The sequence below is a fragment of the Pygoscelis adeliae genome, unplaced genomic scaffold (assembly GCF_000699105.1).
Source record: "Pygoscelis adeliae isolate BGI_AS28 unplaced genomic scaffold, ASM69910v1 Scaffold117, whole genome shotgun sequence".
NCBI classification, from domain to species: domain Eukaryota; kingdom Metazoa; phylum Chordata; class Aves; order Sphenisciformes; family Spheniscidae; genus Pygoscelis; species Pygoscelis adeliae.
In genome coordinates, this window is record NW_008825270.1 from 5,782,596 (window position 1) to 5,801,106 (window position 18,511).

Below are 18,511 nucleotides of genomic sequence, written 5' to 3' on the forward strand. Positions count from 1 at the left end.
TGATTCATTTTTATTCAAGGGACTGTGTTACTGTGCAGTAGTACGCTGTAAAATTACTTGATGACTATCCTTTCCACTTGTGTTATTCAAAAATATGAGGAGTTACCAGATTAGAAAGTAGACTTTTATTTAGGTTGATCGTTTGTAAAACATTAAATAAGTTTACAAATTTAAATTGCTCTACTGGGCTTGCTTAATTCAGAGAAATTCAGTTTAAAGAATGTCACATTATGAGGTAGATCAGAGGGTAGAGAAGAGAAGCAGCAGGACTTCCCTGGCAGAGGTGTTGAGCTTAGACAACTGGCTACTGTGTATAGATACGAATGGCTTTCCCATGGGGATGGTTGTTCCTGTGTGTTCTCCTGCATAGAAATAATAATCCACAGTATTTTTTGTGCTGAGATTTTATATCCCAAGCTTCAGTCCATGACAGATTTTACAAGACCACATTATACACTTCTGGAAAACTAGGTTCAGTCAGAGATCATAGAAACATACTTTATGTTGAAGTACAAAAGAACCCTTGTTTCATTTCTGCGCAATCTAAGTGGCTTTTTTTTTTCCTAAGGAGTTTTTTTTTTCCCCCTGAAACAGACAAATGGGGGTAGGACAATACGGAGATGGGCAAGATAAAATTGAAATAAGCACCTTTTCAGTGGTAGTCAGCAGTTTAATTTTTTCATTTCTTCAGCCTTTTCATGTTGAGGTGATCCCCACATTGTATTTGTGCTTGGAAGTATTTCTGGGAAGTGGAAAAACTTAAACCAAACCAAACCTTGTCAAACCTTGTCAAATTAAAAAAAAATTAATTTCATTCCTTTCATTCCATTCCTCCTTAATTACATTCAAAGTACTGCACTTAACTGTTTTTCCTGTTCTGTTTTGCCTGTTGTCATACACTTAATTCTCCATTCATTAATTGCTTCATTGTTTAATTATTGTAGCTGTTCTTGCAAGTTTCTTTCCGTTAACATAAGTACTGGGGTGAGAAGGTAGATACTACATTTATTTAATACATAAACTGGAGGAAAACATTGTATGTGTGCTGCTCCTACTAGTTCAGTCTCTGTTCCCTACTTTGTGCAAGAGTAAAAATTCTAAAATGAGAAGACAGTGATGCATAAGGCATTTCACGGTACAACATTCCCTTCAAAAAATTAATTGGTCTTGTGGTGCTGCAAACGGTAAAAGACACGGTACTGGAAATAAAGCAATCAGGAAGTCACATAAAGCAGAATGGCACAGCAGCTATTTTTGGTCATTTTTATTTATAATTCTAGCTATATTTTTAAATAAAATAAAAATGATAAGCATTCGCCCCTGTTAAGAATGAAGGAATGAACATTATTTTCAGAACTCACATAATTCATTTCTGAATGATTTCTAGCAACTTCAAGTAGTGTTTCTCTATCACAAAGGAAAAATCCCACATTCTTTTTCAAAGTATGTATGTTCATGTGTGAACTGTGTATTTGTTTCAGAATGACACCTGTAGTAATTATTTTAAATAGTTTAAACTATAATGAAGTGTAATAGGTTTACCAGCATTTTTAATGACAAAAATACTTTTCACATCATGCCAATGCTATATAACAATAGTTATCTGACGAAATGTCAAAGTGGGTTTTTACAGAATGAAGATTTATTTAAATTCCGTTTTACACAAGGTACCCTATGCCATATACAGTAATTGCATTAAAGATATTAAGACTGCAAAGCAAGCTCAGGAATTTAGGGCGTACCAAAATTAACTTACTTTCTTGGTCCATCTCTAGTGCCCATCGGTATCATAAGTGTATTGCTCAGATTATCCCATAGGACCATCATGGCAGAGAGAGGAGAAGCACTCGGTTCCCCTAACATGCTCCGCAACCCCTTTTAGACATGCAGAAGAAGTCCTTGAATCTTTGTGCAGCTTTTAGCCATGTTTTCTGTGGGCTGAACGCAGCGCATGCTCTTTGGGACAGTTACTAGAGTGTTGGCAATGCAGCCATTGACTGGATGTGGTTAAGATATCTGTGTATTTAACAAAAGCTTAAAAAAAATTAGGTTTTTAAACTATAAAAAGAAATAGTGCACATTTCAGTAATCATGCCCAGTAAGACATTCAGGTATGCGGTGGAGGTGGTCTCCCAGTTCCACTGCTCCGTTCCCATTCAGCACACAAGAACCCCTGCCCCAAGAGAGTCTTTTTTGACTGAAAGGTATAGGTGCCAGTTTGATCATCTTTAAGAAGTAGGAAATTCTACCATGCATTTTCTTGGAATAAAATTCTTTCTAATTTAGTTGGTTTAGATTTTTTTGTTGATTAAAAAGATCTGGGTATGAGTGAAACACAGCTAGAAGTGCAAAATTCCATAAAAATACAGGATAACCACAGAAATAGCTGAAAATATTTCTATAGTCCTTTGATCAGTCTTTCAATGGAATTAAATTCAAGTTGTTTTGTGCAACAGGTTTTTTTTCCTCACTGGTGTAGATTCTGCGTCATCAATTTCTATAATTGGATTTCACTATTTTAAATTTTAGATACTATCTCAAAGCAGTAGATGAGTGAGTGTACAATTATTCTCCTTGCTTGTAATTTTCCACTCCCAAATTCCACTCCCAAAATGCACCCTCTTTGCAGGTTAAAGACTAACCATGCCAGGGCTCCAAAGTCTTGTAGCTTCTTTCTGCCACGAAGTTTTGGTATCTTTCTGTTCTGTCAAAAAGCAGAGGTATTTCACTTCTCTTTGGGTAGCAACAGGGGATGGGGCTGGCAAGGAGAGGGGTGGGAGGCTGGAAAGGAAGATTGCAGAGCAGTGAAATTCTCTCCATCCTCCCCACTCCCAAGTTGGAGCTTATTTGAAATCAGTACTTTCTCTTACCATTTCAGTCTCAGCAGTTGGCAACTTTTATATCCCAGAGAACACTTCTTGGTCATTAGAGGGAACGGGTAGCAGAGGATCCCTAATAGCTGAGTTCCTGGAATTGGTGGAGCAGGAAAGCGGGTCACTAGCAGGCAGCTGAGCAATTCAAACCACATCAGCTTTGTTTTTGTGGTATGAAAGGTATGCATTGCAAGGCTGGTTAGTACTTTACTTTTCTCTCTCGTTTTTAGAAGATTTTTATGTTTTAATTTTTAGAGATTTTCGAAGTTTAAAAACAGACCTTCCTTTAGATATTTATGCCTTTCTGAATGTGTTTCCTGGATGAAGAAGAAAACGTGTCACCAAACATAACAAAGGATCTAGTATTTAAAAAATTGCTGTACTCTGAGAACTACGTTGTTATTGATTGTTTGATTAAAATGGAAATAATGCTTTGCTAATAATGTTATACTTAAACCTTATAGAGCTTTAAGTTTGCTCCAAGGACTTTCCTTATCTTACAGCAACATATTCTTGATAGTTTTTTATATAAGCAGAGAGAAGACACCTTTTGGTGCAGATCTATGGCCAACAAGACGTAGAGGCAGATTTTCTGCTTAATCAAACCAAAATAATCTCCTAATGCTGTGTTATAGGATCTGGCCTGTGGCATGAATGAGAAGGTGGTATCGCTAAATGTCACAATATTGATTACGATTATTACCTTTAAGAAAGGGTCGTGTAAGATGTCTAGGGCTCTGTGAACTCAGTGGTGCGAATGGTTCTTGATGAGATTAGCAATGAAGATGTCAAGACAGCAAGAGCTATGAGATTAGGTAGTATGCTTACAGGGCACTGTTCGACAAATGGGTTTTGAAGTAGCCTGATAGTAACCATTGCAGAGGGCTAGCAGTTACTTTTTGGGTAGAATAGTAGAATACAGTTTGGAAGAAAGGATGTGATTATTTATTTCTTTCATGTTCTAGATGTAAAGAGAGTATTGGCATTCGGCTTGGAAGAAAATTCAGTAAACTTGAAAGACAAATGCTTTTTATGCATTTGTAGTGTTGCAGGAAACTGAACTATTTTTAGGAATATGGGGAGGGTTAGAGCTTTGTGACGTTCAGAAAACTATTATGTTTTGTTTATGATGATGTGTTTATGATTGAGTTAATCTCAATTTAAAATTTTGAATTTGTCAGTAAGAAATTAAATATTCTTAAATAAGAGCGGGAAGGAAAAATGGCAACGATTACATTTAAAGAATTAGGAATATTTCTTAAGAGTTCTGTGGCACTTTTAGATAACCTCAGTCTCGCTGGCACTCAATCTCTTAAGGCATGTAGCTACGACTTCATACGAGCCTTGGCAAATTTCAGTCGTACAGATTGTACTTTCTGCAGCACAAACTGCCTTCAAAATTGATTAAGAACAGTCAAATAACTCAAGAACAATTTCAAAATACAGTTTTAATGAAGTATCAAGTCTGACAGTAGACAAGAGTTTCTTTCATACTGCCCTCCTGTTTAATCCCCTACAAAACAAGGCTCTGCTAACATTGCTGCAGGCAGACACGTGCTGGGGCTCTTGTGCGGCTGCAGAGCAGCGGTTCCAGCAGGACGCCGTGGAGGAGCTGTGCGGTGTCAGACCGACAGCGTGCGTTGAGACCGTGCAGAGGAGGACACAGCAGAGGGTAGTGCTGAAAATGGGTGTAGATCTGCTCTTAGTTCCTGTGTAGGTGCAACCCTGAGAGTCTCGTCTGGTTTTGCTAATTAAGCTAAGTAATTTTGGAATATGTTGTTCAGAGTCCTTCTTGATAAGTACTAGCAAACAGATAATCCCAACGGTCTTGCAGATAGTAAAATGATTTCTGTAGTTTCAGTGTGGTATTACTGACAGTTGGTAGAAGCAGCTTAATAAACTGAGTAAGCAATTGGCACACACTGCAAACTTCAGTTTTACTCTCTGAATCTTAAAAGCATTAGATGTTTCTTCCAATTTAGTATCTGCATAATGGATATGGATGGCAGGATATGCTGCTGCCAGGCAGCTCTCAGCAGCCTCTAACAGGCTAGCGTAGACTTCCAGAGCAACGGCGTTTTTCCACTCATGTTATCCATCTTGTGCCAAATATGCTAAGCCTCAGTTTTTGCGCAAGGCACTACTAAAAGTTGTGCTTCGGCCCTGTTTTTCCCCAGCTCTGCATGCCGTGGGTCGGGCCCGGGGGTGGAACAGGCGGCGTGTGAATGCGATGTGACTCACCTCGCTCCTGCTCCCGTCCTTGCTGGCTCTCGCCCTGCCGTAGCAGTATGGCAGAGGAGTCCTCCAGCCTGCCTCTCCCTCTCCTCTCTCCGTCTCTTTTTATTTTTTTAAAATCCTTTCACTATTGTTCCCTCCCATTATAAAGAACAAGATGGAAATTAATTCTTGGGCCACTGCTGCTGATTTCCTCCAGTTAGGGAATCAGTAGAGGAGCACCATTATCACTGAGTTTCATACAGGCAGCTGTGGAAGACAAAAACTCCCTTCCTGTTCATGTCGGGTACAGTAATTCTTTAGCCTCCTGTGCAGCGTATGTGCAGTCCAGCTTTTAGCATTCCATAGGCATGTTGCATTACTTCCTCTCCTACTTTGCTCTGTTCTCCTCTCCTCCCCCTTGGGTTACTCTCTGGAAATGTTTTTTCAGCTCTTCTATCTGCTTGCTGACATGGCACTTTGGTTTGCATGTTAACATGGTTGATTTTTTCAGGAAGCAATTTTAAATGATTGTTCAGTTATTGCGGGTATGAATGAGCTGATAGACACAGGCCATTTAAAACTATGTAAAATATCTGAATTAGAAAAATGCCTTCTACATTCTTATTACCATTATTTCTTCCTTGTTCTAGAAGGTAACAAACAATTTACAGCTTTCAGGCTTTGGCAGCTTTTAGCACCTTTCTGGATGCAGTGTAAAATAGTTCCCTCACACTGCCGTCCAATACCAACTTCCTGAATTTTCCGTCAGGCTGGGCCTGTGTTTCTCTTGTCGTCGGAGCTGAGCGTGCATCCCCAGCCAGGGCTGGGGGGTTTGTAGAAGCCAGGCAGCCCTCCTTCTGTATACCTCTGGGTCGCTGAATTCAGTCTTTTGCAAAAAGGTCAGTCATGTGAGGTCACACTGTTCAACCTTATGAAACGAGTGTTTTTTCAGTTGATTGTGTGTTTTATTTGGCTTTTTAAAGTTCCAGTTCTCAAATCTGCCAATTTGAGACCCTGCATCTTTTGTTACCTGCTTCTGGGCTAGAGGTACACATTCAGTGTGTGAGGCACAGCACAGTTTTAACTCATCATAAGCAAGATACTCGGAATCAAATGCCTACAGTATGTCCACAAGAACTATGCAGAGAACAGATACTTTGTTAGCTCAGAATTTCATAATCCTGTGTGAAAGAAGTTTGAGGGGAAAAATTGTTTCAGTTCATTGTAAATAGCTGGATTGTTTTGTTTTGGTTTGGTTTGGTTTTGTTCCATCTCTCTGTTTTGTACTGTGTCTTAATACTGACACTTTAAAACAAAAATATGAACATTTTATATTGTCAGAATGTTTTTTTTCTTTTCCATTATGTGTAAGTAGAACTACTTGGGGCAGCCCACTCTGTCAGTGCCTGGCTCTGGTAGAGGTCTCCTGACCATTTCTATTTCCCCTAGAGCCTTCTCAGTTGAGCCCCTACCACGTCTGTTGACTTCATTGTCCTCTTCCGAAGCCAACGTTGTCGTATAACTGTTTGGAGTACGCGTATGCTCTTGATCAAGGGGGCTTAAGTATATATCTAAATCTTTTTAAAGCTGTCCTAATTTGGGGGTGGTTGGAGTGTAGGAAAAAATGTCCGTTTTCTATCATGCCCGCAAAAGGTAAAAAAACTCTCGTGGTGTTTTCACCCTTGTCCACACTGAAGTGTAATATGAACATAAATTGTAAGCCCTTATTACCCATGTGGAGACATGGTATCTTATCCTGCAGGTCACCTGGTCTGCTCTTAAATCTGTTGAGTTACCGTCTAAAGATACATAATGGCTACCAGGAGAAGAAACTTCTTTTTTAAATAATTTCAAACTTTCATGTAGGCTATAATGTAATAGGAAGCTTTTAAGCTGGGGGAAATAAATCTGTGCAGTTTCCTTCCCATGTAGGTAGCCCTATCTGATTTTCTTTCAGGTGACAATATTATTGAACAGAATGACCACACATCCATGCCATTCCTATTCCCCACTTTGCACTCAAACTGGCTGTCTCTCCGCTCAGTTTTGATGCCTGGTACAAAATGGCATCCCCGTTGCCTTGAAGTCAGCCCTGAGGCTTCAACCCGAAGTTCTTTTTCGTCACTGTGTAGGAATGGAGCATGTTTGAAGGAGTCAAAAACTTTGGAATCTGAATGCTAACAGGTCTCAAGTGAATACATGTTAATGAGGTCTTGCAGTGGTTTGTGAATAGGCTGAATTTGGATGGGTGGGTTTCTGCAAAGACAGCAATGTCACCCTGCTGGGCAGCAGTACTCCTCTGTGGGCTATTTTGGCACTCTGCCCATTAGATAACACAAATATTTAAAATTCCAAAAAGAGAAATCCCACTAAGCTTCTGAGCAGTTCTTTATTTGCATTAAATAAATGTAACTTCAGGTGTTAATATCTCCTCTAATATGTGCAGCTAAATAACTGTCATCATTTCCATTTATGTTTTTGTTTATCTGGTAGAAAAGAGTGGTGGAACAGCTTCGAAAGAATTTGATAGTGAAGCAGGAACAGCCAGACAGTAAGTTTCAAATACAGCCCTTGGCACAGTCAGAAAACAAACTACAGACACCACAGCCGCAACCACTACAACAGCTACAGCAACACCACCATCAACAGCAGCAGCAGTCTACTGCACCCTCTCCAAACGTGATTGGATCACAGGTAAAAATTTCTACAATAATTCTTTTCCTTGCTGAAGGTGAAGTTCACTGCAAAAAAACCACAAAGAAAGGTGCAGAGAGAAATAACAAACTTTCACTTACACCCATTAGTGTACCAATATGAATTTCTCCTTTTATGCATATGCACATATGGGTCTTGTGGGTTTTTTCATCAATAACCTCCTATCTGAGTAAAAAAAAAATAATGTAGCGTTTAAAAGTCAGATCATAGCCTCACAGAAAAGAAGGGTGGCAGTATCACTTTTCTTAAAAATAAGTGAAAGTTTAGCAAATGAACCTATCTTTTCTGTAGGTGCATGAATGATTGTCTGTCCATACCCAGTAGGTCTCAAGAAACAGTAAAGACTTTACAGGCACTGTATGAGGTGTATGATTAAAATAATTTATTTTTAAAAGACTAACAGAGTGCTCACTGTATCTGTGAACAAAACGTAAGAAAACAGTTCCCTCCTCTTTCTGCTTGGTTCTTTTTAAACAGATGTAACTCGTATCAAATAATACTTACCTGAGTCTTCAAGGCTTAGTCTAAAAGTACACAATGGTAATTGCAAAGTTTGAATTTTAGAAAGCAGTGTCTTTATTGGGAAGGTACACTGAATTTCAGTACAGTATAGGATTAGAGACATAATCCCAGAACTCACCAGCGAAAGTGGTCTGCTTTTACTGAGAGGGGAATTCCAAGCTGGTTCAAAGTCTCTCCTGTTCAGATATTTAGAATCCCCAAAGTGTGCTAATAAAACAGCAAGACAGTGTAGGGAGGTGTTTTGTAAAAAGAAGTGTATGTGAGGTCTTTTTTCCCATTGATGCAATCTCAGCAGTTCATGTTTACCTGCATAGGCAGGTGGCAGAATTCGCCCATGAAGTTTACTTTATGCACACTGCAGTGAATCACAACCATAGCTTTGACTGGTGGTGGTTCTTGTCTTCCCTTTTCCTGGAAACAGAAGGGGGAGAAACGGTTGGGCTGTTAGTTTTCTCATTAACTCAACAGGTTGTTTTGGATGCTGACTGAAAATGTATTTGAAAGACTTAGGTAATTGTATTTTTTATAAAAGCATATTGAAGAAGTTAAGCAAACTTAACTAAGGAAAAGGCATTTTTGAGCAGCAACATCTATATCAAAGCTAAAACAGAACAAAGAAGTAAATATTACTGTGTCCTAAAATATTTACAGGCAAACAATGGATCACTATTTGCTGTATCACTGGTCTCTGTTTTTCAGTCAGGAAACATGACTGCAAAAGCAGTTTTATGTGTTTCTCCGTATTCCACACTTCACATTCATGCATTAACTTCCAGGTCATCTCCTGGGTTGTAAAAATTGAGGTTCTGTTCAAAGTTAGAGCCCTCTAGTGAAACAGTCAAAAAACTGCTACACCCTTCTGACTGTCATTCATACAGTTGTACTTGGAAAGTAATTACAAACTGAAAGGCAGGTCATCCTCTCATTTGAATAAATAAGCCAGCTTTTATCCTTAACACTTTTCTATTTTTATTTATGTTGGTATAATTCTGAAGTAACCTCACTTGCTTCTGTACACATTTTGCATCTAAGGTTGTGCCTCTGTCCTGTTGCCCCTCAATCTGTTTCAGCAAAGAGAAGTCAAATATTTCGTGTGTCTAGAAAGTTTTTTGGTGCCTACTTTTGTAAATAATACATCTTTCAAGGCTGTGTCAGTAAAGAGAATGCTTTCAATAGTTATTTTCAGAGTAATTCAGTTTAGGAATCAAGGTATGTATGCTGCCTTAATAGTCACATTTTAATATACTTAATATAGTCCAATAAGAAGGGCTTTTTAAATTTTCATAAAGCAGCAAGCCTGCTAAAAGGTCATATTATTGCAATGTTATTATGTGAAATAATGCAGACTTACTATGAATGCCACTTCAGTATGAATTCATTCATTGAAAACTTTTTAAAATAACCAAGGTAATTAATGCTTAGCAAAGTAACGGATATTCAAGCTCTGTGATCTGCTGACTGAAACTATACTCGTAATACTTACAGACTTACTAGAACCCCTTGAAAGAGTCACAGTCTTGTGTTACATGATTGATTACACTTTTCTTTAAAATGTTTATGGATGAATGTAATGCTTGTGAAAATGATACCATGTCACATCTCATTGGAAAGGCTTGAATAATATTACTGCATTAGGGGAATGGAGCCTCTTGCTTTGGAGAAGGTGCAGCAGAGGTCAATAGGAAGTTCTTGAATCTCAGATAAAAAGTTAAGGGAATTGTTCACGTTGTGACAAGAAAAAGTTAATTATGTCTGGGTTTTGTATAAATGTATAAAATTGAAACATGAATTATCCTTTGATTTGGCATTATACAGTGTTTGGATTTTTTTCATGCTTGTGTGTAATTAACAGTTAGGGATATAGTTTAAGCATTATGAAATTAGAGGTGTGAAAGTAAACTGCGTTTTTGTGTAAGGAAATAAGATTGGTGAAAATACTGAAGAACCCAACTGGAAACATATTTATATTATTTTATTAGAAAGAAGAGAAAGGTCTTGTGTGATTAAAATCAAGCCGTCTAAATGAGGCATGTTCAGAACATGAAAAAGACTGCCTGATCCCTGGTTCTCCATTTTTTCCTGTTGTAGAGCCTAGCGCTGACATCAGGAGGGAATGGTGGTTATTTCATACTAGGAGCACTTGATCATGCCAGTAACTCTTTTGAAGATGCAGTGCCATTGGTACAATGGATTTTTTACACCAAAGAGAAAAGAAATAAGCTCACTTGCCATTCTGTTGAGTGTCACTTGTCATGAGTTTTCTGTGCACATTTTGTTCTGGTTTTATATGGAGAGATTCTTGCCTTGTTGCTTTTTGAATGAGTTTCGTAATTGTCCATTTCCCTTAACATCTTAGAAGACAGTACAGTTTAAAACAAAGCTTATGAAATTATAGTTGTTTTAACTTTGGAATTTGTAGGCGTAGCGTATTCAGGCATTTCAGGTAAATGCTGGCATTAAGTGATTCAAAACTATTCTCTTTAAAAGAGGCCGAGAGCAATCATGATGTCACATATATGTTCCAAAACCACCCCATTCCACAGAAGTTAAACTTAATTGCCTGCAGCTGGACAGACTAACAGCCAGCTCTTACAACTTCAGGATAGCCCTGCTGATATTCTTAGGAAAGAAAGTTAAGAGCTAAATAACTGTATGGCTAAAACTGAAATTTGGGATACCCAAAATCAAAATACGTTTTTGTTCTTAAAGAAACCAATTTATGAATGTTTTTTCCCTCTTCCTCTGATTGTGAAGGTCTCTGTAAATAAAGTTTCCATTTGAAAATTTGAGTTTTAATTGGTGAGAACCTAGTTTGCTGGTATGTTTCATAAACCTCCACCTTATAGGTTTGATATTGCAGTACATATTTGGAAGTAATATGAAACTAAAAGATCCAAAAATGCATATGCCACTACTAACACTTGATTGTCATTTTCTCAGGAATTTGTTCTGAATCGATCTGTAATGCTTCAGATGATTAAAATAGACCCGACAGGTGCCCCAAATGAGAATCCTTTCTAGCTATCCACTTTTCAGAGGCGTAAGATAATGTGCTTGTGTGAAGAGCAGGTAGATAGACTCAGTGCTGCCTTTTCTTTCTCTTACTGTCTATTGTTTCTGACTAACCAACCCACGTCCTGTCTGATACGAAGTGTCTCTGTCTCTTACAGTGTATTTTCTGTTTCCCTTAGAAAACTGTAACTACAGCTTCTATGATCACCACTAAGACACTACCTCTCGTCTTGAAAGCAGCAACTGCGACCATGCCTGCCTCTGTTGTGGGTCAGAGACCTACCATTGCCATGGTTACTGCTATCAACAACAATCAGAAAGCAGTCCTCAGCACTGATGCGCAGAATGCACCAGTCAACCTCCAGACAACAAATAAGGTCACTGGGCCAGGAGCTGAGGCAGTCCAAATAGTGGCAAAAAACACAGTAACTTTGGTAAGCGTTTCGTGTGTTTGCCCTGCAGATATGTGTGGGTTTAGTTTACAAGAGGGCTGTTGGAAAAAAAAAACCACAACCAGTCAGGTTTTTGCACAGAAAGAATAGCAGGGACATGTCGTGAGTCTTCACTAGTTGTTAAAATGATAGTCTAAGAGAAAAGCCTTTACTGCCTACATGGGTTGTTGTTACTGTTTTGCTTTATAGAATTAAATCAGTGCTATCATCACCTCTGTGTAAAGTTTCCCCTGTTAGTAATTGTTAGTCATGGGGAAGTAATGATTGTTTTGCCCCTACCTAATCTATGTCACTGTGTTCTGCAGAATTCCTACTCTTTTCTTTGGTAAAGGGGATGTCAGACTTTCTTCATTTGATCAGTTTGGGTTTTCATCTTAGATTTTTTTGAGTCAATCTCTCTCGTTCCCTTTGTGTGATAAAGTCCCTGGTGTTAGACACATCACTTAACTCTGCCCACTACCATGTCTTCACTCACCACTTTTTCATACACGTATACAGAACCTGTTTCTTTAAGCATATATTTTGGAAAGTGCTTTGATTACATCACATAGTCTTTTCCAGAATAGTTAGCCACCTAGAAATGAGAGAAGTAATGTTTTAGAATTGGGTTATATAGGCTTCTTGGTCTGGAAACCAGGCATTGCATAGCATCATGACAGGGAAATTTTACTTCTGGAGTAAAGGTTAAGACTTCACTAAACGTAAATCCAATTTATCTTTATTGAAAAATACAGTTTAATAATGCAAATGGAAGTAATTTTGCTTCCTAATGAGGCATATATTTGCAATCAGAATAGAGAAGACTATTTGAGTGGAGTTTTTTCTACTGTTCTCTTTTCCCATGTCATCCCTTGCACCATTCTCATCTGTCCTTTGTGTCTGTGCTTCATCTCTTTGCTGAATAACTTACTTAGGTTTGGGGAGGTGATTCTGTTTTAATAATAGTCCATGATTTATGTTTCTGTAGTGAATTTTATCAAAAATCTCAGAATATTTTCCCAAGCATTAATTAATCAGTACAAGACCTTTTTGAAGTAAATTGCAATCTTATGTGGGCGGACAGAAGTACAGAAGGGTGGAAACTAACATGGACATTAATTTCAGAGAGTCTCACCGAGTACTCAACTTAGGGTAGCTGGTAGTGCTGTTCAGAGGTTATCATGCGGCAGCTCCATCCAGCTGATTTCAGTTAGACAGGGAAGTACTTAGGATGCCTTAAAATCAGATCTTAATTGTTTCAGATGAATGGCTTACTTTTGAAAATTTCAAGTTGTGTATTTAGAACCTCTCATAGTGTCATTAATATTGCTAAAAGAGTTGTAACTTCCAGATCTTTTCTATTTGCGTGAGATACTCTTTCATTCTTCTGCATGCCATTCAGTATGAAAGGACAATGGTTCATATAGCTGGACATCAAAGTCTGTTATTATTTTCTGTCTGTTGTAAAGCCAATTTTTAGTTATTAAAACAAATAGGAGTTTTCATTATCTTCAAATTAAATAGTTTTAGGTTGCAGAGCATAGTAGTTAGTTGAACTAAAAGGAAAGATACCTTCAATTTGTGAAGCAAGGTGCGTAGGAACTGGAAAGTAAGGTTAGCTCTGTCTTTAATACATTTCTAATGAGGAACCTGTTACTGTGAAAAATTATTTACAGAGTGGAAAACCCCGGGACATCAGGTCTGAAAATACATTCAGGATGTTGATTTTGGTGAACGACTTCAAAGCTATTTTCCTCTTACTGAACTCTCTTATGTTCTTATAGCAGGTTCAGGCTACGCCTCAGCCCATAAAAGTGCCGCAGTTCATTCCTCCTCCCAGACTTACTCCTCGTCCAAATTTTCTTCCACAGGTGAGTGTACAGAGAAGAAGCAATAGAAGAAGGAACTTAATTATAGCATAGATAGGAGATACTTTCTGTGAAGATAATTTTTGTCAGTCTTTATTGGTGACCTGGTGGAGGAGGCAATTCATGCTCAACAGGTTTGCCGATGATGCCAAATTTGAGGGTGCAGTCAATACTCTTGAGGGCAGTGCTGACATTCAGAGGGTCCTAGACAGGGCTTGAGCTCTTCAGCAAGAAAAGGCAAAGTCTTGCACCTGGAATGGACTAACCCCCCTCATAGGTACCGGCTGGGGACTGGCTGGCTGGGGAGCAGCACTGCTTAAAAGGTCTTGGTTGACAGTAGCTAAACTAGCAGTGTGCCCTGGCAGCAAAGAAGCCTAGCAGCATTTTGGGCTGTACCAAGAGGACCACAGCCAGTAGATTAAGGGAAGAGATTATCCACCTTTCCTCAGCAATCATAAAACTGGATCTGATATACAGCATGCAGTTTTGGACCCCCTGGTACCAGAAGGAAGTTGATAAATTTGAATGAATCCAGGGGAGGAAGGCCACTAAGATAGCTGGGGGGCAGGTATATATGACCTGCAAGGGGAGGCTGAGGGATCTGGGCTTGTTTAGTTTGGAGAAGAGGTTTTTGGGGCACCCTGACAGCAGTCTTATTTCCAATATCAACAAGGAAATTAACAAGAAGATGGAGACATAGGTTCTTGGCAGGAGAATTATAGACAATAATCATAAATGGGAACAGGGAAGGTTTAGACTGCGTATAAGGAAGCGATTCTCTCTTTGAGGTCAATTAGGAGTGAAAGAGACTTCCCAGAGACGTTGTGGAAGCTCTGTCCTTGGAGTTTTACAAGACCTATCTGGACAAAGCCCTGAGCAACCTGGTCTGCATTTAGTGTTGGCCCTGCTCTGAGCAGGAGGTCAAATTAGAGACCTCCTGAGCTGCCTCCCAACCTGCATGAGTCCGTGATTATGAAATTCATATATGATGATCATATATGATCCTATTTGCATCAAGCGAAATGAACCCACAGGACAGGTGCCAGCAAAATCAAAGCATCACCCAAGGCCTTAAATTGCTCTAATTGTTGTTTTCTGCTCATGAGCAAAAAAGGAAAAATGAGATGTCTGTAGATTGTTCCCAGGTATTTCTGTATTGCAACAGAGAGTGACCTCTGTGTGCAGCTGAGCAGTAAAACTTGTGTTTTGGTTTTTTTTCATGGTTTGGGAAAGATACAGATTGCTTCTTCATTTAAAAAAACATCTCGGAGGAACTACTTCATTTGTAAGAAATACGTGGTGCTGTGAATAAAAGTCTAAATCTTTTACAAAAGAAAAAAGGAAAGTATAGGCTGGTATCTGATGAAGATTTGGGGATGGTGAGATCTGTTGGAATGTGACCTGGTTTTCCATGATAAAATGCATTATGGAGTATTAACGTTGGATAGGACAATAGAAATTAAATAAGGAAAAAGGCTTTATTTTCAGAGTAATGTATTCTACTTCTGTACTCTGTAATGACGTGATAAGTGCAAACTTAACAATGGGCAAGAAATAAGCGAGTATTGGTGGTGGAGGATTGGAAGATCCTTGTGGCTCTTTTCTTTCTTGTGAAAGAAGAACGAGAGTAATGACTGCATTTACCTGTAGCCTTCAGCACTTTCAATGAGGGATTAATGAATAATCTTGACAATTTTTTTGCTTAGCAAGATTGGTTGTGCAGGTATCTAAATAATATATAGAGTTGACAAAGGTAACAGGGATTTGCTGAAAATTTTAGTTATTTCTTTCAGGGCACAATCACCTGTTCATGATTTCTTGGAGGCTCAGTATAAAGCCCTGAGACACACTTTTAACATGAGAGCCTCAGCTGTGCCTGTAAATATTACGCGAATTTTTTGGCTTGCAATACCAACATGTTGATTTAGATACAGATAAGGCACTTGGCAATAAACATGCAATATAAGTATCTGTGCATCCAAATACCATTTCAGGGACAGTGACTGTATATGCAAATGTTATGGATGGGTTTTATGCAAGTAGGTTTGAAAATGTGGCTTTTCCTTCACATAACATACTTAGGGCTCTATGCTAAAAATTACGTTCTATAAAAAAATCAAGCAACCTTCTGCAGATTATGCAGGCTGAATTGAAAGACTTAGTAAAAAAGTTCATCTGAAATACTGATATACAAATCTCTCTCTCTTTTTTTTCTTTTTTCTTTTTTTTGTAGGTTCGACCTAAACCAGTTGCCCAAAATAACATTCCTATTGCCCCAGCACCTCCTCCAATGCTTGCAGCTCCTCAGCTTATTCAGAGGCCTGTGATGTTGACAACAAAGTTCACGCCCACCTCTTTACCCAACTCTCAGAACTCCATACATCCTGTTCGTGTAGTTAACGGGCAGACAGCAACCATAGCCAAAACTTTCCCTATGGCACAGCTCACCAGCATCGTGATAGCAGCACCGGGTACCAGGCTCGCTGGACCTCAGACTGTACAGATCAGCAAACCAAACATTGAAAAACAGGTACAGATAAGAAAGTGTCTACTAATGCAGCGTACTGGGTTTATTGCTTTACTGTGCCATTTTGGAGAGGATGACAACCATGGAGAAATTTTCAGTGGGTACTGGAGATGCTCATGTTCCAACAACAGTACAAATTATGGAATGACTTGCAACTCCTGGGGCAGAAGTTACCATTTTCTTTAATACGGCCCACTGGAATCTTTTTCTCATGCTTCAGTGTTTTTATGCTCCCCCTACTGTCTTAACTTCGGTAGTTTATAAGCTAGCTACATTGCAGGGCTGTACTAGTATCTTGGAGACCAAGTACAAACTGAAGTCCATGTTCATATCAAGCCTTTAAGAAACACTGGAAAATATTTTCTCTGTTTCTGTTTTTCAAAGGCTGGCTACGTGAAAGGCAAAAACTACGCAAAACCGTAGGGGTATTTAATACGGTAAATGTAGCCATTTCTTCCTTGATCTTGCAGTCTTGTGTTTGGAGGTAAAAATAGTCTCACTCAGCTTCTGAAGACTGATAGTTCCCCGTGACTAAATTGGATTGATTGAGTGGAAAGGAGACCCTCAGAAACGGAGAACTCTAGATGTTCAGTTTTAAAGTCTCTCTTCAGAAAAGACTTTCATAAAATAAAACATGACTTTAGTCACTGTGGATTGCAACTGAGAATCCTTGCCATTCAGTTCAAGCAAAGCAATCTTCTATTTCGCTTTTAACTCTTTCCTATATTATATGTTAGTATGATATTGTATACTATTTAATACATTCTCTATAACATATAATATTTCTGTAATTTATATAAATAATAGTAGTATATATTTCATTTATAACTCTTTCATAGACTAATATGCCTTGAAGTTACCTTCTGCTTTTGAAGTCACCTATGGAGACTGTGAAAGTTATGTGCATGAAAGATATGCTTATGCTCAGTTCTGCTTATGAATTCTCATGAGTAGATTCTTGCGTACCTCAAGACTGTTTCACAAGTTGTTCAGCAATGCATTGCCCTTCTCGTATGATTTGAAGTTGTACTTCTACAGTACTATATTTTTTGATGCCTATTCCTTTTGATGTCAGCAATATTCATTTGCTCTTCAAATAATTACGGGCAATTCAACTGTTGAAAAACATACAGAAGAATGGTGGTGGTTTAATAATACATGAATTTTCCTGTATATTTTCTCCATATCATAAAGGGGAAAAGTTTGTCTCTCTGTAGCTTACGTCACTCAGTTTGTAGCCTCAGCAGCTATGCCATGGGCTGAGGATTGTCATGTAGAGTTTGTGATACCATTGCAGAAGATTATGACTTCAGAAAAGAAAGAAGCTTCAGAAACATCTGAGATCGTAGGATTCAGAGACAGTTTTTGAGCCGTTCATAATTCTATGAAATACCAAGACTGAGGAGTGAGAAGTACAAAATGCATGTGCCATGCAGAGTGGTTTCTACCTGGAAGTTTTCCATGGGATGCTTTTTCTTAAAGTGCCTGTTAAGTTTTCCCATACCGTATAGTGATTTCTGTAATGAAGTTAACTCTTAAGATGACTTTTATTGCTTGCATAGCTGCGTGGGTTAATGGAATGGTGGTAAGGCTGTTTCATCCTTTGTTAAAGGAAAACACTTTAACGTTCCTCTCACGTCAGATTCCTCAATTAAATCTTTGTTAGTACACTGCCAGCTTCAAACTTTTTCTCCTGTATCTGCAAAAGTATTTGTTCTGCTTTAATAGTCAAAGTAAAAAAAGTAATTCTTATCACTGAATGAGAGAAACACTGTTTCTTTTCAGACTATTAAACCACATGTGGAAGCAGAAGAGAAGCAAACAGAAAGTCGTACAGTTACTCCACCTGCTGCACCGAAGCCAAAACGAGAAGAAAATCCGCAGGTATCAGAACACACCCAGAGCTTTCTTTTAAGAAAAAAAGGAAACACTCTGTCCTTCAGAAAACATTTTTCCCCCCTGTTCCCTCAAGACTCCTTAACTTTAACATTCCATACATTCCTGTTGGACAGAAGTAGTTGATAAGGCTACAGAATAAGAAATCTAAATAAATATAATGCATTGCATTTTTCAGTCCTGGAATGCATTTGACTTCTGAGTCTTTTGTAAGTTAGATCATAATTTCTCTCTGATACTTCCTTCAACCAGGAGGCTTAGATTACAGTGTTGATTTCCATTCCTTTGAGGTTTTAGACTTCTGGAGTAATTTTTAATGCTGGAGAAATGTCTTTATTTTGCTTTACAAAATATTTCTGCTCTAGTGAGCAGGATGGAAGGAGTCATGTATGTTCACATTCTGCCCGGTTTTTATTCCAGTTTAGGTCCAGTTGGTTTTTGGGGGAAAGA

The 18,511-nt window shown here is 38.5% G+C and overlaps 1 protein-coding gene across 1 annotated transcript in view; it reads left to right on the forward strand.

Moving 5' to 3' along the window:
* The window catches only part of PHF21A (PHD finger protein 21A), a 130,946-nt gene that overhangs the window by 94,299 nt on the left and 18,136 nt on the right, over positions 1-18,511 (forward strand). Inside the window, exons 6-10 of the mRNA XM_009329732.1 lie at positions 7,584-7,784; positions 11,519-11,773; positions 13,555-13,641; positions 15,872-16,168; positions 17,951-18,049. Coding sequence (XP_009328007.1) covers positions 7,584-7,784; positions 11,519-11,773; positions 13,555-13,641; positions 15,872-16,168; positions 17,951-18,049 — 939 coding nt within the window. The remainder of the gene's footprint in view (positions 1-7,583; positions 7,785-11,518; positions 11,774-13,554; positions 13,642-15,871; positions 16,169-17,950; positions 18,050-18,511) is intronic.